We start from the raw sequence: 22,980 nt of genomic DNA on the forward strand, positions 1-22,980 counted from the left end.
TGGAAATGTGTCTGGATTTCAGATCCAGTTATGATTGAAGTATGGTCACATGTAGGACACCCAACATTCCTCCTGGTAGATAAGAGTCATAGAGAGAGTTATTGAGATATACAGTGTGGACACAAGCCCTTTAGTCCAACTTGCCTACACTGACCAACATGTCCCTTCTACACTAGTCCCATCTGCCTGGGTTTGGCCCATATCCCTCCAAACCCGTCCTATCCATGTATCTGTCTAAATTTCTTTGGAGGATGCAAGGCAGGAAGCATCACAAAATGCATCAGTTATCAAGTCTTGGTTGGTATATTTTACCTCTTAAATCATATTATTTTCATTTCAACATACATCATTTAAAAATTAACACCGGCTGCACTTCCTGTATCTCAGAGTGAACTATCTATATAGTGAATCATAGGTGCCATGCTAAAGATAGAATATGGCAATATGGATGTACCTTACATTCAATGGAGCTCCCTTTTCTTGAACTGCAGCCACTAATGTTATGATGAAAATGTGGTGATTGATTTTTGCAGAGCAAAATCCCGCTAATAAGAGCGTGATGCAGCCACATAATCTGTTTCTTTAATTTTAATTGAAGAATAAACATTAGCTGGTACATCGGAAATAACTCCCTTTTTTAAAGAGTACAAGAAGATTTCTTTTCGGTGAGCGCAGAAGGGAGTTCAGTTAAAGCCAAAGTATGGGCGCCTCCAATAAGGTAACATCCCCACTCCACTGCATTGAATAAAAAGTCTATTTCTATATGCGCTTGAACCCTCAACCTTCAGACTTGCAGGAGGGAAGGCTATCAGCTAGGCCAAAATGTACACCTTACCAGGCTGACAACAGCACAACTGGGTAGGAGGGAACTGCGGATGCTGGTTTACATCGGACAGACACAACATGCTGGAGTAACTCAGCGGGTCAGGCTGCATCTCTAGAGAAAAGGAATAGGTGATATTTTGGGGTCTCAACCCTAAACGTCACCTATTCCTTTCCTTCAGAGATGCTGTCTGGCCCGCTGAGTTACTCCAGCATGTTGTGTCTATTAATAGTGTTCAACTATCAGGCTAAAGATACCTTACAATCATAAACTTCGCATTCCAAGAAATAGTTACTTCACTGCCAGGGCTTCTGAGTTTTAAAATGGAACACTGCACAGTGACATCATTATATCATTCACAGCGTAAGCCAGTTTTATTTTTGTTAATCATTTCTGTTCGCACATAAGTCAAATAGTAATACAGTGTTCCTGCATTTGGATTTCCTCTTCCTCTCTGTAGCAGATTTAACACCTCAAACAGCAGTTGCACAAAATTCCACTGGAGCTAACATCACCCCATCCAGCTTGGTCATTTAAAACTCGTGAACCAAGGTGGTTAGGGTCTGGAAGGGATTTGCACCTGTGATTGGCATTACAGATAACTCTAAAATCTACCTTCTTCAAAGTACACACACACACATACACGCAAACACATACACAAAAACCCAAGCTCTCCAGAAAGAAATATCCCAATAAAGAGCAGGAATCTTTTTCAATTTTTTTGCCCTCCCAAAGTTGTTTAGTCATTAAATATTTTTTTTAAGCACACACACACACACACACACTCAAGCACACATGCACGCACACATACGCATAAATCTTAGTTCTCCAGAAGGAAATACGCCCGCACTTCAACAAAGAGTGGGACCTTAGTTTGAATTATTTGCCCTCCCAATCACATTTTGCAATACCATTTAAAAAAAAAGAATTTGGGGTTTTAGTTGAAATGAAATGCCCCCCTCGTGCTTGTGAACAAATCTATTCTTCCTTTTGTATGTCTTACATTAGGCTTACATGGGCAGTGGGCAGGTGCTATAGACCTGCACGGGAAGGTAGATGCTCCCGCCCCCACGAGTCTCGGGCAGATGGGGCTCGACAGCCTGGGAAGGCAGTCCATCTAGGAGAGGGAAACTCTGATTTAAAACTTCCACTGCCTTGTGGCCATATCCAGTCATGGAAAAGGCTCCTGGAGTAAACCTCAAGAAAATCCGGGGACGGAGCCCCTAAGGCAGTTCGTCATTGTCTACAACCTCGTTCTGGCAGCTCCTGCGACGGCGCTGGTGCCAAACTGTAACGGCCCCGCTGTTCCTTTGGATCGATCAGCGACATTGAGAGGGGGGACGTGCTGCATGGGCAACAGCCAGTCCTATATATGACATCGCCCAGGCTTGCATCCGACCAGGATGCATCACCCATGGTCAGTCATGACCGAGGGGGACCTACTACATGAGGCCACATATCTGTTGCATTGGGAATGGATGGATGGAAGTAATGTTTCAACAAGACAGAACCTTTTTCTTTAGGCAACCGTAACCTTTTTCCAGAGTGGAAATGTCAAAGACTGGGGGGCATAGGTTTAATTTGAGAGGAGCAAAGTCTAAAGGAGACATGTGGGGCAAGTTTGTATTACACAGAGGATGGTGGGTGCATGCAAAATGCTGCCAGGGGTGAAGATGGAGGCAGATATAGTGGTGTTTAAGAGGCTTTTAGACAGGCACATGGATATGCTGGGAATGGAAGGATATGGATTATGTGCAGTCAGATAAGATTAATTTATCTTGACATTCTGTTCAGCACAGACATTGTGGGCTGAAGAGCATGTTCCTGTGCTGTACTATTCTATGTTCCATAAGATCCTACACCCATCCCATTCTGGGATAAACTTAACGGACCACCCGATCTTTGATTTTGCCTGTTTTTGCTTCGAGGCAGTTAATTTGGAAGATAGGAATAAAATTCCTACTTATCTGGTTCCCATAGGCTGTCAGGGATGGACAATAAATGCTGGTCTTGCCAACAATACCCACATAACATAAATAAATAAATCAATAAATAGAAACAAATGTTACCGTTTTGCTCTAACAGTATTCAACATTCATAAGGGATCAAGTGGGTTTTTGTTTTCCAGTTCTTTACATACCAGCTTGCTTACATTGGGCAGATTCTCAGTTGGAGAGGCTGCTTTGCTGATCGATCGATCAGGAAACATTGGAGTTTTTGAAAGAAAGTAATAAAGCTAAACTTGTGTAATTTCTTACCTGAACTTCTTACCTGAAGTTTACTAGGACGTATTGTACCCTGGCCACTCCCTCTTCTCCCTTCTCCCATCAGGCAAGAGGTACAGAAGTGTGAAAACGCACACTTGCATTGCATTGCAAATGCATTGGAGACCCTCAGACTATCTTTAATCTGACTTTACTGGACTATCTTGCACAAAATTCCCTTCATCATGTATCTGTACACTGCGGATGGCTCAAGTGTAATCATGTATTGCCTTTCCCCTGACAGGTTAGCACGCAACAAAAGCTTTTCACTGTACCTCGGTACACGTGGCAATAAACTAAACTAAACTAAACCACTGAGACAAGGAAAAGTAGTAACAGAACCTTGAAGGGGAAAGGAACAAGTTTACCGATGATCAAAATTCCTGATGACATTTCATTATCTACATTTATATACATAACATGGTCATCAAAAGAAAGAAACACTTATGGGGGACACCCCATGGACACAGCTGTCAACACTGTAAATTCTCTGCCAAAGACATTCTTCCTCACTTGGGTGTGCTAATCGTCCAGTAATGTAGTGCACATGCTTTGTAATTTCCTTGTGCAATTCAACTCTACTCAATGTTATGGAAGGGAATTTCAAATGCCGAGTTCAATGGTCATGTGTGTTCATTCAATGTTTAGTGCAACTGACTGAGAATAAATTTCTAACCCACTCTGATTAAATGCTTGGGATCATACAAAAATAATTTCTCTAGAATCCACTATCTAAGGTTAACATAGATTCTAGTCAATATGTCTACATTCCAATCCACTCCTTGTGTGAATTTCCCTGTCACACAATGAATCCAGTGAACGGTTCTGTATCCCCACACCTCTCCCAGTGGGAACATGCATTATAAATATCACACGGCTAAATCTACTTGCGGGACTGAGCCACAGGATGCCGCTAATTGACTTGGACAACAGGTAAAGATTGTCACAAGGGGACCCAATTGATTTTACAACTCTGCTTGGGATTTTATCCCAATACTTGGAGTCGTAAAGGCTCATAATCACTTGGTGATATGATTGCTTTTAAAAATGAATCCTTCTTTATTTACCCTCATATTGGCTTTTGAGACTATGGTGTATCATACAGTACCTCTCAATAGCTTATATGCTCTTACAATATCTGGCGCACTACACAAGTTATGCCTTTTCAAATATAGATCATACTTTGCCTTTAAACTTTGCGCGTCAATCACATTGGAAGTCACACGGGTAAAATACTCCACCTTCCAAACTCGGAGGAAGTATGAGGAGACACTGTGATGCCATGAATAATAATAATGCCTCTTTTTAGCAGCCATCTCTTTGCTGCTTTCAGATGTTGTAATCAAAATGTTGTTTTAAACCATAGCCTTCTTCGGTTTACATATCTAATAAGATATTTTAGGAATTCATAAGGCTCATCTCTACTGAAGCTCTTCGTAAATTTCCACCATCAGCTAAGTAAATGCCAGGGGTAAATATTTTGTTTGGATGCTGGCTATTAAATGGTGGCCTGGGGTTGGTTATAGAGCAACATTGCATGGGGAGGATAATGGACAATAATGGAATCAGCTTGGAATTCCCTCTATTAAGTTAAATGAATGCAAAATTGGGCAGCCTTCATTACAACTGCACAATCGCCTTGGTATAATTTTACTTGCTTGGCTCTGACCAGACAGTGTTTTATGTCCAGGGGTTAAAAGAGAAAATCCCCCACCATCTCCTGGGACGGCACAGTGGTAGAGCTGTGCCTGACAGCACCAGAGACCCGGTTCGATCTTGATCTCGGGTACTGTTTGCACGTTCTCCAAGTGATGGTGTGAGTTTTCTCCGAGTTGCCTCCCACATTCCAGAGGCGTGCGGGTTGGTAGGTTAATTGTTCTCTGTCAATTGTCCTTGGTGTGTGGGGCATAGAACTAGAAAAGGGTAATCGTTGGTCGGCATGGACTTGGTGGGCCGAACGGCTTGTTTCCATGCTATATCTCTAAACTCTAAAGTAAACTTAAGCCATGATTTGACTTCTGACGTCTCTTTGTCCAACAGCTGGTCTGAGTTTAAACTAAGCCATTGAATGTATAACCTTCTTTAAAGATAGTGAAGAAAGTAATTGCATTGCAGAATCCGTAAAGCTGCAAAGTATCCTTTTTATGCAAAAATTGTACCTATGGTGAAACAGAGACAATTGACTTAGCTCAGCTGCATTGCCATTCATTTGAGGGAAAAAAGCACAAACAGTATCAGTTATATCTCTTTCTGCAGACCAATCATTGCACTAAAGCCTGTCAAGAGGTAAATAACCCAATGATTTCTATATGGGGTGAAGAGTAGAAGAGCTCAGGTTAAGCCCAGGAACCCATGAGGTGTATAATTGCTAAGATAATGTTCGATGACTGAAGGGATTGACCCACCTGGATAGAATTAATGTGGAGAGGATGTTTCCACTAGTGGAAGAGATACTAGGGCCAGAGACCATAGTCTCACAATGAAAGGACATACCTTTAGAATGAAGATAAGGAGCGGTTTCATTAGTCAGAGGGTGGTGAATCTGTGGAATTCATTGCCACAAACTGCTGTGGAGGCCAAGTCAATGGATATTTTTAAGGCAGGGATTGGCAGAATCTTGACTAATAAGGGTGTCAGGGGTTATGGGGTGAAGGCAGGAGAACGGGGTAGAGAGGGAAAGATAGATCAGCCGTTATTGAATGGCTGAGTAGACTTGATGGGCCGAATGGCTTAATTCTGCTCCTTGAACTTATTATGAATTTATGAACCTTGTGGATGGTAACTTTGGCAAGAATCATTGATCAACTTGTACACAATTAAATCAGCTTGATGCCAGGGGAATGGATAGATTTGGCACATGCACTACACTTGTGCTTTGGATGATCATGCTTACTGAGAGCGTTCTCGCTTAGTATTTTTTTATTGGCAAGGTTTTTTAAAACACCAATGTTGTCGGGATTAAATTGAGCACCAAAGTTACGAGCCGCATTATGTTGTGGGGGATGAAACGAGTATTTTTACTATTCAATGTGTTTAAACTTTGATTATCAGTAGTAGGCAATCGATATTTATCTTTTATTTTCATGTTCTTTTCCAGCAACAGGGAGCAGCCACCAGCATTTACTGTGCTGTCGCCCCAGAGCTGGAGGGGCTGGGAGGGATGTACTTCAATAACTGTTGTCGGTGCCTGCCGTCACAGTCAGCCCAGGACGAAGCATTGGCATCCGCCTTGTGGGAGCTGAGTGAGAGCGTGATACGAGAGCGTATTGAGAGCCATTCTGGCTAACATCCAACCCTACATCCGAAGATGAGAGACCCACGAACACAGCAACAGGAAAATGTCACTCTCCCTCCCTCTCCCCCTATCTCTCTCTCTCTCCCTCTCTCTCTCTCCCCTTCCCTGGTTCCTTGCCCGCAATTATAAACTTGCAAGATTGATTGCACCACAAATAAAATTTAACCCTTTGAAGAACTACATCTGTGCTCTGTTGATGTATTGATCAGATTTTGCTAACTCAGAAGACATTTTGTGATTAGAACAGCCTGCTACAGAGCCTCATTACCGATGATTGTTACTAATGAATAATTATTTCTAATATTTAGCACAGTAATAGAAACTAGTTTAATTTATGTACATTATGTATGTGAAAGCTGTTACTGGTCACTCCTCAAAAGGTTGATGATCATCAAGGAGGCTCTCCCTGAATCCTGGTCTATTGAGGTGATGTTGCATATAGTTTTTAGTTCCCTATTGAACAAGACTATTTAGTTGTCTTATTAATTTTACCCCTTTATTGCTCCACATTGTTGCATTTTCCAGCCCACTACATTTGGTGGGATCAGCCGAGATATGCTATTGAAGGTTGAATAACCACCCAGTCTATTGTGGTTCGGCTGGAGATTCAGTAACAAGGGGTTGGATCAGATCTCACTGATTTTGTTTTCCCTCTCTAAGTTACCCCTTCCTGTGCACAAGTTGAAACAGCCCAACATCACTGTACAAAGTGCTTAAAATGATGGTCAACACTAAGACCTGAAAAAGGAAAAGAAACAACTCCTTGTGTAGTATTCATGGGTGGGATTTAAGTAATGGAACAAGATCCAGATAATGGAGCTGCAAACCTCTCTACTTAATGCTGTTTCAAGCAACAACCAAGCAACAACCACTCGTTGAATCTACGATTGTGGGGGCCTTAGTTATGGAACTTCAAGTGCAGGTGCCATCGAACTTCCAAAGGGTGATAAGAGCAAAATACTGCAGATGCTGGGATTCCGAAATTAAAAAAACAGAAGATGCAGGAGATACTTAGCAAGTCAAGCAGCATCTATGCAGAGAGAAAGAGAGAGCTCGAAACAAGACTTGGCATTTCAGGTCAATTGCATAGTGTCGAAACGAACACAAGATAACAGTTGTGATGAAAGACTTGAAATGTTATGTCTGTTTCTAACTCCACAATGTTACCTGACCTGTAAGTATTTCCAACATTTCCTATTCTCCATTACAGATAATAGCTAAATGCACTCAATTGATTGCAATTGGCATTTGCTATTGTTTGTTTAAGTAAGATTAGTGGGCGAGATTCTGTCTCGTTGATGCCAAAATGTGACCTTGGACAGTCAAAGGAAAAGGGATGTATTTTAAAATGTGCTGTTGGAGTTCAATCTGCCAGTTCAGTCTTTTTCTAGAGAGAACTCCAAAACCCAGAACAAATACTGGCATGCTAAATTCCACAACAAACCCTTACTGGGGCGAGATATTCGTTACATTTTCTTTTGTTGCGATTGAAATATAATGTTTGAACCAAACATCAACACAATTTAATTTAAAAACCTGCAGTCATCTCTGTATTGACGTGCTACTAATGCAGAGTCCGGTGGGTTGGACCAGCTCTCGTTTACCTTGACCTATTTGGAATCCAATAGACTAATAGAGTGGCCTCAGAGTTTCCCTTTGTGACTACCCGTAATCTAACGTCAATCACAATTACTGTGAGAATCGGAAGCACTGTTGAAATATATGAATATATCAAAGAAGCCTAAGTATATACACAAAGTGCCATCAGCGACTGTGGGTCTGAGATCAAGAAGGGTCAGTAACTCTCTCAGCTTGGTCTTCATTCACAGATTAAGACTGCTTCGCCGATGCACACACAGTTTTTTTTAAGGTTCTTTTTCTTTGCTCAGTTTTTCTTAATAAGTAATGCCAGCATCTTGTCAGTTGTGTGCGTGGTGTGTTTTGTTAAATACTGTCACTGTTTTTTAATCAAACATCATGCGTGTGTGTGTTACATGTGTAAATGTTGTGTGTGTGTGTGTGCGTGTGTGAATGTGTGTACGTGTGTGCATGTGAAAGAGAGAGAGACCTGAATGAATAGTCATCTTCATTTGTTCTTTGCTGTCCTCTCTTTAAAAAAAATTGAACGAGGAAAAAACTAAACTAGCCAAAGGAGTCTTGAGAACGCTGCTGTGGTGGTTGTCTTTCTCTTTGCTGATTCTTTCTGTCAGAGGTTTTGTGCTTTATGGCGATCCCTGGGCTGCAGGGAAAGTTCCGATCTAAGCAATCAGCATTCCAGCATCATGTTTTCTGCAGAGAAAGAAAAATGGGAAAATCAAAGCACTGAACAAGGGCCTGTGAAAAGATCCTGCCCTTAAAATGTAACACAATACCACAGCAGGAGTAATATAGAATTAACATTGACGATTCAATAGCAAGCTTACAACTTCCTGTGCAAGAAGGAACTGCAGATGCTGGTTTAAACCGAAGATGGACACAAAAACTGGAGTAACTCAGCAGGACAGGCAGCATCTCTGGAGAGAAGGAATGGGTGACGTTTCGGAAGAAGGGTCTCGACACGAAACGTCACCCATTCCATCTCTCCAGAGATGCTGCCTGTCCCGCTGAGTTACTCCAGCTTTTTGTGTCTATTTCCTAACTGACCAGAGAGGTCAGAAATAGAACTTGGCTGTAATGTTGGTTAGTTTCACAATTCCTAATTGGCCCACTGAAAATCATTGACGTTCTTATTTAAGGAGAGTATATACTTGCAAAGGGGGCAGTTCAGAATAGTGTGGTACAAAATGGTCTTTTTGTGAGTAATGATGAAGGTGGCAGTGCCTATGCTCATTGGGGTTTTCGAAGAATGAGAGCAAAACAGAAAGTACTGAGGTATTACACCTGTACTAGGTGGTAGAGGTTGTGAGTTTGGAGCAGTGTTTGGTCAGATTATATGAGAGTTAAAAAGATGCAGGAACAATGAATTTGAGGTAGATTTCCAGAGCTGGCTTAAAACAAAGTAGTCCACAGTGGGGTATTGAAAATGGTAGGTCTCTATAAGGACTGAATTGTAGGAGTACTGACATCTCTCTCAGGAGTAAGTTAACGCAAAAATTTGAGCGACAAGTTGGAAATGTTTTTAAATGTTGCTACTGCAAGGGAAAGAGTCCATTAGTTCTCTTGCACTAGGATGGAAAGATCTTTGTGTGAATCAAGGCCCAAACCCTTAGAACATTGAACTGTACAGCACAGGAATGGGCCCCTCGGTCCACAATGTTTGTGTTAAACACAATGCCATGTTAAACTGATCTCATCTGCCTGTAAATAATACATATCCTTCTATTCCCTCTCACAGCCTCCTAAACGCCACTATCGTATCTGCCTCCACCACCACCCCTGGCAATACATTCCAGGCCCCCACCACACTCGGTGTAAAAGACTTACCCCGCATATCTCCATTAAACTTTCCCTCTCTCACCTTATAGTTATGCCCTCTAGAGTTGGACACTTACACCCTGGGGAAAAGGTTCTGACTGTGTACCTTATGTATACCTCTCATAATTATATAGAATTCTATCAAATCTCCCCGCAACCTCCGACATTCCAGACAAAACGACTTGGATGAGCTGCAGTATATTGGAGGCTAGGAATGGGAAAAGTGAAGTCTCCGTGTGACAAATGCATAGAGTTACCCTTCAGATGGTCTGTGGGGGAGCTCATGGAGAAAGTGGGAGGACCATTTGAAAATAAAGATGGTTAGTTAGTTAGTTTAGTTTAATGTCACGTGTACCGAAGTACAGTGAAAAGCTTTTTGTTGTGGGCCAACCGGTCATCGGAAAGACTATACATGATTACAATCGAGCCATCCACAGTGTACAGATAAATGAGGGAATTTTAGGTTCAAGATACGGTGACCATGGATGATGTTATGTAAAAAAGCTTTAATGTTTTAACAGTTATCCACATTCAAAGGGGCTTTGTAATAAAGCACAAATCATGTCTTATACCACTATGGCCCGAAGGTTTGTCTATTTGTGTGCTGTATCGCTCCATGACTAGATGAGGTACTAATACTAGGTCTAATATTGAAGTAATATGGAACAACATGTAATCTAAATGAGTATTACCACTAGCTTGAGAATTAAACAAGTTCAATTATTGTCAAAGGATTGTGATGAGACCCCTTTTTAAAATGATAAACTATTGATTTTATTATGATTTTGTGTTCCATTGTAACATATAACCATATAACAATTACAGCACGGAAACAGGCCATCTCGGCCCTACAAGTCCGTGCCGAACAATGATTTTCCCTTAGTCCCACCTGCCTGCACTCATACCATAACCCTCCATTCCATTCTCATCCATATGCCTATCCAATTTATTTTTAAATGATACCAACGAACCTGCCTCCACCACTTCCACTGGAAGCTCATTCCACACCGCTACCACTCACTGAGTATTGAAGTTCCCCCTCATGTTACCCCTAAACTTCTGTCCCTTAATTCTGAAGTCATGTCCTCTTGTTTGAATCTTCCCTATTCTCAAAGGGAAAAGCTTGTCCACATCAACTCTGTCTATCCCTCTCATCATTTTAAAGACCTCTATCAAGTCCCCCTTTAACCTTCTGCGCTCCAGAGAATAAAGACCTAACTTATTCAACCTTTCTCTGTAACTTAGTCAACATGTCATTGAATGCACTGCCTCAGCATTATTTTAATTGTGGTCATTGGTCTTAGAGCACAGTGGTGCAGCTGGTAGAGCTCACAGCAGCAGAGACCCAGGTTCGATCCTGACCTCGGCTAGAGTCTGTGTGGAGTTTGCACGTTCTACCTGTGCCCGCATGGGTTTCCTCCGGGTGCTTCAGTTTCTTCCCACATCCCAAAGACGTGTGGGTTTTTAGGTTGGAAGAAAGAAAGAATGGATCGACTGGGCTAAATATTCATTGGAATTTAGAAGGATGAGAGGCAATCTTATAGAAACACATACAATTCTTAAGGGATTGAACAGGCTAGATGCAGGAAAAATGTTCCCGATGTTGGGGGAATCCAGAACCAGGGGTCATAGTTTAAGAATAAGGGGTAGGCCATTTAGGACTGAGATGAGGAAAAACTTTTTCACCCAGAGAGTTGTGAATCTGTGGAATTCTCTACCAAAGAAGGCAGTGGAGGCCAATTGTTTTCAAGAGAGAGTTAGATGATTTTGGATGATCAGTCATGATCATATTGAATGGTGGTGCTGGCCTGCTGCACCTGTTTTCTATGTTTCTATGTTTTCTATGTTAGTTGTCCTCTGTAAATTGCCCATAATGTGTAAGAAGTGGATGTATAAGTTGGAGGACATAGAGCTCGTGTGAATGGGTGATCGATGGTCTGCATAGATCCAGTGGGTTGAAGGGCCTATTTCCACGCTGTATCTCCAAACAAACAAATTTAGGGTAGATTCCCCAAGATCTCATTGTAGTTGATTTAGACCATTCGTAATGTGGTGCTGGCTCGAAGGGCCGAATGGCCTCCTCCTGCACCTATTTTCTATGTAATATGGAAAAGGCATATATCCCACAGGAGAACCATTGGAAAAAAATAATATTAGAATTAACTTTATGACAAAAATATTTAAGAATTATATCTATGAATCATGGCAAATCTATCGCAAGGTAATTGTGATTAGACTATTTGTTCTTTCTCATCTACCAGCCCAAATCTTTTTATCTTACAACTGTCTGTTAAAGTTGATGGAGGCATCTGCAACAGATTAAATGTCAGATGTGAACAAACCCTGCTATATCTCTGGAGCTATTAGGAAGGTTTCAGCTGCCATTGCAACATCTCTTTACTGAAGATAAATAAAATGTCAGAGCTGAGATGAGGGAGATTTACCCACACCTCGCACGGCTGGAGAAAATAGCTCTTAACTTAGTCAGCAGGCGGTTCCTTGACATTATTTGCAATGGCTGTGTCAATTGAACAGTCTGTGTAAAGATTCCTGTTGAATGGATCGACTGGGCTTATATTCACTGGAATTTAGAAGGTTGAAAGGGGATCTTATAGAAACATATACAATTCTTAAGGGATTGGACAGGCTAGATGCAGGAAAAAATGTTCCACATGTTGGGGATGGGGTCCAGAACCAGGGGTCACAGTTTAAGAATAAGGGGTAAGCCATTTAGGACTGAGATAAGGAAAAACTTTTTCTCCCAGAGAGTTGTGAATCTGTGGAATTCTCTGCCACAGAAGGCAGTGGAGGTCAATTCACTGGATGATTTCAAGAGGGAGTTAGATAGAGACCTCTGGGCTAACAGAATCAAGGGAAATGGGGAGAAAGCAGGAATGGGGTACTGATTTAGGATCATCAGCCATGATCATATTGAATGGCGGCGCTGGCTCGAAGGGCCGAATGGCCTACTCCTGCACCTATTTTCTATGTTTCTAACCCTTTGAATGCCTATGTGTGAGGAGAAGGTAATGGTTGAAACCAGGTTAAACCAGGCAGGCGTAGAAACAAGGCACTGCAGATGTCTATGAAAAAGGACACAAAATGCCAGAGTAACTCAACGGGTCAGGCATCATTTCTAGAGAACATGGTTGGCGACGTTTCAGGTCAGAACGCTTCTTCCTACAATAAAGGACACAAAATGCAGGAGTAACTCAGCGGGTCAGGCAGCATCTCTGGAGAACACGGATAGGTAATGTTTCGGATCGGATCCTTCTTCCTACTATAAAGGACACTAGTGCTGGAGTAACTCAGCCGGTCTGGCAGTATCTCTTGGAAAAACTGATACGTGAGGTTTTGGGCCAGGATCCTTCTTCCTACAATAAAGGAGGCAAAGTACTGGATTTCTGTCGCACCCCCTCTTATTGCTCCCCCTTTGTGATTTTGACTGAAGGGTCCCAACCCGAAACATCACCTATCCATGTTGAAAAGACGATCCTATGAGCAGTGCAAGTAAAATCATGGGAAATAGATTGGGCGAATGCACAAAGTCTTTTATTCATGGTAGGGAAATCAAGAACCAGAGAATATTGGTTTACAGTGAGAGGGACAAGAATTAATAGGAACCTGAGGGGCAACTTTTTCAATCAGAGGCTGGTGGGTATATGGAACAAACTGCCTGACGAGGTTGTTGAGGCAGGTACAGTAACAACCTGTAAAATACATTTGGACAGATATGTGGATAGGTAAGGTTTAGAGTGATGACCAATTGTTGGCAAATGGGGAATCTTGGCTGGCATGGACGAGGTCCTTATGCCCCTGTCCCACTAAGGAAACCTGAACGGAAACCTCTGGAGACTTTGCGCCCCACCCAAGGTTTACGTGCAGTTCCCGGAGGTTTTTGTCAGTCCCTACCTGCTTCCACTACCTGCAACCTCCAGCAACCACCTGCAACCTCCAGGAACTGCACGGAAACCTTGGGTGGGGCGCAAAGTCTCCAGAGGTTTCCGTTCAGGTTTCTGAAGTGGGACAGGGGCATAAGGCTCTGTTTCCTTGCTGTATGACTCTATATGTACATAAATGGCTTCGTAATTTTGAAACCACAATAATTTTCTCAACTTATAGATGGACAGGACAAAGGGCCTGTAGATGACAGGCCTGGCACAGGGTAATCTGATGATGGCAGCTGCCTCCGTTGGTGGGTACAGGGTGGCACAGTGGCAGTACTGCTCCCTTACAGCGCCAGAGACTCAAGGTCGATCTTGACAACGGGTGCTGTCTGCATGGAGTTTTATATTCTTCCTGTGTGGGTTTTCTCCGAGTGCTCCGGTTTCCTCCCACATTCCAAGTGCATGCAGGCTTGTAGGTTAATTGGCTTCGGTAAAATTGTAAATTGTCCCTAGTGTGTAGGATAGTGTTAGTGTGCGGGGTGATCGCTCGTCAGTGTGGACTCGGTGGGCTGAAGGGCCTGTTTCCGTGCTGTGTCTCTAAAGTCTGAAGCTGGCTAATGGAAGGATCCGAACAAGGGTTTGCAGACATCGTCAATGTTCTACAATGGCACAGACCCAGACATCCCCCAGATCTCTGCCACAGAGCCTTTAGACTTTAGATCTGGCCACTTATCTTTCTCAATCTGTCAATGTGAATGGACGGAAAATGGTCAACTAAACAGCAGTGAAATTGAAACCCGAGTCAAGATGTTGGGGTGGCAAGCAAATGGAATTAATAATATAATAATAATATATCTTTTATTGTCATTGCACATCAGTGCAACGAGATTACATTGAATTACAGAATAAAAACAGGCCATTCGGCCCACATCAGCGGTGCCAACGTCTATCTTGCACTTGTGGCTGCTCCCTTGCTATCTCATCCTGTCCTACCATTCCCATCTCCCAATGTTTCTCCACAGAGCACTTCTGAAGCTTCCCTGTAAATGTACCTGTGCGGCTTGCTCCATCTGCACATACATTAAACTGAAATAAACCCGAAAGCAAGAGATGATGTGACTTTACATTCTAGCAGCTGTGATTTTGCCTAATCCCTGCAGTCACCTCATTTGGATCGTCAAGTTAGAAATGTAAAAATGTGGCATGCAACTTCAACCTGACATTCATTGTGAAGAATGATTTTTAAAATCTAGCCGAAAGCCTGTGTTAGCTACAAGCTGGAGACAGGGAAATGTGTTCACTTCGAGCAGAGCAGTTATAAACCTGTCGGGATGTTATGGATGCCCCAGTGATAGAGAATCTTGCCACTATTTGCTGAATATTGAAGGAAGGTAGCTAATGGTGTGCAACATATAAACCTGTTGTGGCTATCATCCATCTGTCTGTGTGGAAGTGAATAGCGGCAGACTCTGATAAAATGAATTTTTAGCAGGTTTAAATCTGGTGAATGCCTCTTTAGAAGCTATTGTCGACCATTAACTGTGGTCAGGCGAAAAACATTTCAGCAAAAAAAAACACACACAAAGAAGACAATGCATACAATAAGCCTGTTATCCAGCTAATGGAAGTTAACCCTTCGAAGAGATTACTTGTTAATTCCAGGCCTGTGCTGAGTTGACAGGTTGTGACCGGAAAAGCAAATCTGGGTGTTACCCCTTGCGTCAGTGCCTTGGAGCCCAGAGGGACGATGGTTTGTTGCTAGATAGCCAGAATTTCCACGTGATTAGCTTCAGCGGTCTAAATGGCGTGATGTGATCCCATTCTTGGATTGCATGCATTTTCCAGCAGTGGAAAGTCAAAGAATTGGAGAGAGATACAGCATAGAAACTGGCCCTTCGGCCCATCGATTCCACGCTGACCATCAACCACGCACATTCAGAGATTCTGTCAAACCCGCTGAGCTACTTCAGCACTCTGCGTTCTATACAAGATTCCAGCATCTGCAATCTCTTGTATCTCCATTTCACTGTGCCACTGTGATCAATATTTTCCTGAGATGCTGCCTGACCTACTGACTTACTCCAGCACTTTGTGTTCTACATAAGATTCCAGCATCCGCTGTTCCTCTGTAAACATTAATACCAGTCATACAGAATCCCATTTTTTATTCTCATCAGCTCCATCCAGTATCAATCACTGACGTACCCAAAGGGGCAATTTACAATGTAGAAACAAGGAACTGCAGATTTACAAAAAAAAATACAAAGTGCTGCAGTAACTCAGTGCGTCAGGCAGCATCTCTGATGACATCACCCATCCTTTTTTCCAGAGGTGCTGCCTGATCTGCTGAGTTACTCCGGCATTTTGTGTCTATCTTCAGTATAAACCAGCATCCTTTCTACACATCTCTGATGAACATGGATAGGTGACATTTTGGGCCAGGACCCTTCTTCAGAATGATTGTAGGGGGTGGGGGCGAAAGAAAGATGGAAGAGAGAAGGGGCAGGACAAAGTGTGGCAAGTAATAGGTTGATGCAGGTGCGGAAGGTTTTTTGACGGGCTGATGGTTGGGCAAAGGCCAGAGATGAAAATACAGAAGATGTGAAACAAAAGGATTTAAGAATGCAAATTGTGAAGCTAGAGGAAGGAATGTAGGTGGAAGGGAAAGGGGTAGAGGAGAAACAGGTGCAAGTCTAGATGGGGCACAGAAGGCAGAGGGGCGGGGGGGGGGCGTTATATGAGGTAAGAAGGGAAATGGACACGGTTATGTAGTTACCTATAATTGGAGAAGTCAATGTTCATACCGTTGGGGTGTTGGCTACTCAAGAGGAATCTGAAGTGTTGTTTGCAAGGTGACAATAGGCAACTTACAATGGCCAATTCACCTGCCAACCTGCAAGTCTTTGGAAACCAGAGCATCCAGAGGAAAGTCATTGGTCACAGGAACAATGATCAAAATCCTCACTGATGGGATCGAACCCGGGTCTTTGATGCTGTGAGGCAATCCACCAGCATAATCAAGGAAGAGTCGATTATCCTTCTATACGCCTGATTAAATGTCCCTTAGATCCTCTTGGACAGAGTGATTGTACCTGACTTCACCACCTCCTCTGGCAGCAGTCTCTATCATCCACTCTTTGTGTAAAATGCTTACCTTTCAGATCCCCTTTAAAATCTCTTCCTCTCACCTGAAACCTATTCCCTCGTGATTTTGACCAAGAAGTGAACAGAGCGGTTGGTGAAGATTTAAGCACTAGACCTGCAGAAGTGCAACATATTTTGTTATGGGAAATAGGAGAAACTCAAACCAAGTTGGTAGAGTGGTGAACTCACAGCGCCAGAGACCCATGTTCGTTCTTGCAACGCAGGAACAGAAACTGCTCAGCATAGGAACAAGCCCTTCAGCCCACAGTGTCTGTGCCAGACCTGATGCCAAGAAAAAAACTGCCCAATTTGCCTGCACATGACCCATATCGCTATCTGTGTGGAGTTTGCACGTACCAAAGACGTGCAGGTTTGTAAGTTAATTGGCCTCTGTAAATTGCCCCAAGTGTGTTGGGAGTGGATGTGAAAGTGGAATTACATAGAACTAGTGATAATGGGTTGATCGACGGTCAGAGTAGACTCGGTGGGCAGTTTACAGATCCATGCTGTATCTGTAAACTGTACAAAATCATGACTTTAGGAATAGACCAGGTAAATGCACAGTCTCTTTCCCAGAGTAGGGGAATGAAGAACCAGAAGACATGGGTTCAAGGTGAGGGAAAGATTTAATTGGAATCTGAGGGGTAACATTTTTATTACACAAGGGGTGGTGGGTGTATGGAATGAGCTGCTAGAAGAGGTAGTTGAGGCAGGTGCTCTCGCAACATTTAAGAACCATTCAAACAGTTACATGGATCGAACAGGTGTCGAGAAATATGGGCCGAATGCAGGCAGGTGAGACTAGTGTAGATGGAACATATTGGCCCATGTGGGCAAGTTAGACTGGAGTGCCTGTTTCCACGCTGTAAGACTCTATGACTCCACTAACAAAAATATCAACATTACTTTCTGTTTGCAAATCAAGTTAACTGGAAGTTTGTATTAATTGAATGTTACAAATGAACCACATTCAAGAAAGCTGTGTCAGCACTTGAGGTTATAGGGGACATCTATGAGGATGTTGGCAGGACTAGGGAATTGAAAATAAGGAAGCTGAGGGGAAAAGATAATTGAATGATATGAAGTCATGAGAGGCCTGGATAAATTGGAATGAAAAATGTCAGTAACTATTGGCAAGAGAGACGTAAGATAGTTGGCAAAAGGATTTGTAAGGGAGGGGCTGAGGAAATTTTGTTTCAGCCAGAGAATAACGGAGGTTCAATCTCATTGCGTGAAAGGGTGTGTTAGATGCCTTTTCATGTGCCTTAATTTACAGTGCAGCACAGTGGCACAACGCTGGAGTTGCTGCCTTACAGCAACACGGGTTCAATCCTGACTATGGGTGCTGTTTGTACGGAGTTTGTGTGGTCTCCCCGTGACCACGTGGGTTTTCTCGGGTTGCTCCGGATTTCTCCCACATTCCAAAAGACCTGCAGGTTGGTAGATTAATTGGCTACTGTAAATTAACCCGAGTGAGTAGGGCAGAAGTGTACTGGTAATCGCTGGTTGGAGCAGAATCTGTGGGCCTGCTTCCTCGTTGTATCTATAAACTAAGCTGAAGTAAACTGGAAATTAGGAATAAATAGGATACTATCTTGTTGGCCAACATACACTCAGTGGGCCAAATGTATTTTATCCGTACAGCAAATTTAAGCAATTCCAGGCAAGGTGCATGGATTGATTAATAGAAGCCTTCTGAATCTTAGAATAGAATTCCACCTTTATGTTCACTCAATCAGCATTTAGCCTTTTGACAAAATGCCAATAAACTGAAAGCCTTTGCTAACAGTTCAAAGCAAAAGGACACTGATTGGAGAGTGTGAGAATCTATCGCATTATACAGAATAACACCATCCACAGGAGACCATGGTAAAATAATTATGTTGCAATTCTTAAGCAGAATTATAATGAAATAAAAACAACAATGTGCTATAATTCTGTTTATCCCACTTTACTCTAAATACACCACAATGTTCCAATGTCGGTGAGAGATTAGGAATAAGATTTATGGTCAGTAAAAGTGGCGTGGGTTGCAAACCCATTTAAGAGTTTAATTTTTAACAATGTCATTCATCAAGTTCAGTTGTAAGTTTAAACCTAGATGAGTGCCTTCACATTATAGAGATATAGATGGTAATTGAGATAACAAGTCAAAGGATAACAAGAGATAATAGAGAAGGGAAATTTAATGCTTAAATTATGATTAAAACTGAACAATGCAACTCATTTGCAGCCATTGCAATGTTTCCCTTTGTCCATTGACTGACCATAGAACACAGAACATAGAAAAATACGGCAGGGGAACAGGCCCTTCAGCGCACAGTGTCTGTGCTGGACTTGATGCCAAGATAAACCAATCTAATCTGCCTGCACAGGGGTGTCGGGAGTTATGGGGAGAAGGTAGGAGAATGGAGTTAGGAGGGAGAGATAGATCAGCCATGATTGAATGGCAGAGTAGACTTGATGGGCCGAATGGCCTAATTCTATTCCTATTACTTCTGACCTTATGCACATGATCTGTACCCCTCTCCCTCCCCCTGCTCTGCATATCCATGTGCCGATCAAATAGCATTTTAAATGGCACTATCGTATCTGTTTCCACCTCCACCCCTGGCAGTGCGTTCCAGGTATGAAAAAAACACTTGCCACACACATCTCCTTTCAAATTGTCTCTTCACACTTTAAAGCTATGACCTTTGACATCCAGGGGAATAAAGGGTTCAATCTGTCCACCCTATGTATGCCTCTCATCATGTTATATACTTCTATCAGGTCTCCCCTCATGCTTCTGCATTCTAGAGAAAACAATTCGAGTTTCTCCTTGTCACTAATACTGGGACGAGTTCATTCTCTCCTTGCTAGGACTGGAAATATACAATGAAGAGCAGTGCAGAAATATCCACAGTCACAGTCCGTGATACTCAAAGATGCTGAGCTGTATTTTCTGTGTTTTCTCAGGCAAAGACTAATCAAACCATAGAATGTAATGGTACTGATAAGGATCATTCAATCTATCAACGTTGCTTTAGTATTTTTCCTATATTTTATCAACTCACTTTAATCCAACTCTTTTACTCATTCCCTGTATGTGCGCATTAATGCTCCCTTTTCAAAAAACTATCTAAATCACTTTTAAAAGATTTTATGGGTACTCTTTCAAAGACAGTGAATGGCAGGGATTTATATATTCTAACCAAGATGAATATAAATAGCTTTATTCAAACCTCCTCATTAATTTCTATCTTAAGTTAGCATGGGCTACCAATTTCATTATAGTGAAAGGAAGGTAATCTGATGAAAGGTCATTGACCTGAAACATTAAGGGAGGCCTAATGGCAAGGTAGCACTTGTTTGCCATTGTTCCAGTGACCTGGGTTCAATCCTAACCTCCGCTGCTGTCTGTAGAGTTTGCACATTCATTGAAACCTATGGATATGAAAAGCCTAGATAGAGCGGGCATGAAAAGGATGTTTCCAGTAGTGGGAGAGTCAAGAACCACAGGGCACACTCAGAATAAAAAGACGTACCTTTAGAATGGAGATGAGGAATTTCTTTAGCCAGAGGGTGGTGAATCTGTGGAATTCATTGCCACAGACGGCTGTGGAGGCCAAGACATTGGGCATTTTTATAGCAGAGATTGATGAGTTCTCGATGCGGAACGACGTCAAAGGTTACAAGGTGAAGGCGGTAGAATGGGGTTGTGGGATAAATAGATCATTCATGATCGAATGACGCAGAAGATGAAGGGCTGATTGGCCCAATTTTGCTCCTATGTCTTATGGTCATTCTCCCTGTGTCCATTGGGTTTCTCAGAGGTGCTCCATTTTTCTCCCATATTACCATAGTAAGTGAGTTGAGAGGTTGATTGGTGAGTGTAAGTTGTGGAGGTGACTGTGGAATCTGGGCGGGGGTGAACAGGGATGTGGGGGTGAATAAAGAATTGGATCCAGTGTAAGGTTAGCCTAGACAATATTTGAATGGTCTGCTTGGACTTTATTCGTTGAAGAGCCTGTTTCTGTGCTGTATTTCCTTATGACTTTCTCTGCTTTAGTTTTAGTTTCGTTTATTATTGTAATGTCTACTGAGGTGCAGTGAAAACTGTCTTTGTTGTGTGCTATCCAGTCAGTGAAATGACGATACGTGATTACAATCAAGTCGTCCACAATGTACAGATACGGGATGAGGGAAATAATGTATAGAGCGAGATAAAGTCCAGTAAAGTCCGATTAAAGATAGCCCACAGGTCTCCAATGAGGTAGATGGTAGCTCAGGATCGCTCTCTAGTTGTTGATAGGATGGTCGACCTAAAGGTGGGAATTTTATTTCAACTTTCACAACTCCCCTCACTGTTCTCTCCAGGTTTGGTCTTTGCGTCAATGGTGCCTTGTCTCTATCGGTCACCTGTGTGCAGTGGGTAGGCTAGATTGATTGGAAATGTCCATGGGGGTCTATTGCTCTGATTCATTGCATTTTGTGGCACCGCCTGGAAAAATTATTAACCATTTATAAAAGTGGTGGTAAAATGTAGGGCAATTACTATTAATTATATGCACATGGGGCAGTGAGATGTACTCACAAGGACAATGTGAAATTTTCATATTTTTAACCCATCTACCCTCTCTACTGATCACCCTCTGTGATCCCTGCTGCTCTCTGGCCCGACAACCATGTTCTGACCCAGATACGCCACCTATTACCTGCTCTTGGTCTCCCTTCTACATAGATACATAGAAAATAGGTGCAGGAGTAGGCCACTCGGCCCTTCGAGCCTGCACCGCCATTCAATATGATCATGGCTGATCATCCAACTCAGTATCCTGCACCTGCCTTCTCTCCATACCCCCTGATCCCTTTAGCCACAAGGGCCACATCTAACTCCCTCTTAAATATAGCCAATGAACTGGCCTCAACTACCTTCTGTGGCAGAGAATTCCAGAGATTCACCACTCTCTGTGTGAAAAATGTTTTTCTCATCTCGGTCCTAAAAGATTTCCCCCTTCTGGCCTTCTTCTCCCTCCACTCCCTCCAATTTTCCTCCAATTTGTATGTGGCCTCAGTCTAGCAATGGAGGAGGCCCAGGACAGAAAGGTCAGTGTGGGAAAGGGAAGGGGAGTTGAAATTGTTGGCAACCAGGAGATCCCATAGGCCTCCTCCCACAGGTAAGTGTTCAGCGAAATGGTCGCCGAGTCTACGTTTGGTCTCACCGATGTGCAGGAGCCACTGCAGAGATGCTGCCTGCCCTGCTTAGTTACTCCAATGCTTTATGTCCTTGTGTGTATTGACCAGCATCTGCAGTTCCTTGTTTCGACACTTCTAATTCCTTACAATCTTCTGACTCTTTAGAAGCACAGAACAGCCATGAAACAAATGGGATTGCCTAAAATGACTTCTAATTTGCCATGAACAGTGTTCCCGAATTTAGTTAAGCAGCACAATGTGCCGAACAAATATCCTAGAAGAATATTGGGATAAGAACCATTCAATCCTCCTATGCCTTTTTTTCCCATCAGACCATTTCTTGATGACTGAGGTACCCTCTGCATGCTCTCTCAGGATAAGTCGAGCAAGAGGGCAATTTTAAATCCTAGCTAAGATCTCATATAGATTAGTTTAATGTATTCAAGGCTTACTGTCAACTGAAGTTGCAGAAGAAAGCACAGGGACTGCCCTAAGTTAAATCCTACCAGATAATGGCCGTTATGGGATTATTGCCATTAGAAATAAATTCTGATGAAAAGATTCATGTGAAAAGTTAATTCTATCTGCTGTGTCCCAGAACCTGCCTGATTTGCTGGTTCTATTTTGTTTCGACTTTATTCAAAGAAAATTTGTAACCTTGGAGTTGAAAACAGCAGTCAGACAGCAGGCAGGTAGGAACCAGTCAATTCAAATTTGCTTTTGTGTTTTTCCGATATTTTACTTACTGCAATCTAACCCTCATTCATTCCTCACATGTTTGCAATAATGTTCCCTTTTCAAACAGAGTTAATCAGATTAAGATGTCATAGAGGGTCCTAGAGCCTTACTGTGTGGAAAACAGAACTTTGGCCCAACTTGCCCTCACCTACCAACATTTCCCATCTACATTACTCTCACCTCCCTGTGTTTGGCCCATTTCCCTCTAAATCAATCCTATCCATGTAGCTGTCTCAA

At 42.5% G+C, this 22,980-nt stretch overlaps 2 protein-coding genes across 2 annotated transcripts in view; one reads left to right on the top strand and one right to left on the bottom strand.

Annotated features, from left to right (window-relative positions):
• Nucleotides 1-6,562, top strand: part of wwox (WW domain containing oxidoreductase) — a 1,040,919-nt gene extending 1,034,357 nt beyond the window's left edge. Inside the window, exon 9 of the mRNA XM_033035849.1 lies at nucleotides 6,185-6,562. Within this exon, the coding sequence (XP_032891740.1) occupies nucleotides 6,185-6,373 (189 nt within the window). The 3' untranslated portion in view covers nucleotides 6,374-6,562. The remainder of the gene's footprint in view (nucleotides 1-6,184) is intronic.
• A 1,320-nt stretch (nucleotides 6,563-7,882) lies between these two features.
• maf (MAF bZIP transcription factor) overlaps nucleotides 7,883-22,980 on the bottom strand; it is a 353,819-nt gene continuing 338,721 nt past the window's right edge. Inside the window, exon 3 of the mRNA XM_033035850.1 lies at nucleotides 7,883-8,671. Coding sequence (XP_032891741.1) covers nucleotides 8,641-8,671 — 31 coding nt within the window. The 3' untranslated portion in view covers nucleotides 7,883-8,640. The remainder of the gene's footprint in view (nucleotides 8,672-22,980) is intronic.

Source organism: Amblyraja radiata, chromosome 17, assembly GCF_010909765.2.
Source record: "Amblyraja radiata isolate CabotCenter1 chromosome 17, sAmbRad1.1.pri, whole genome shotgun sequence".
NCBI classification, from domain to species: domain Eukaryota; kingdom Metazoa; phylum Chordata; class Chondrichthyes; order Rajiformes; family Rajidae; genus Amblyraja; species Amblyraja radiata.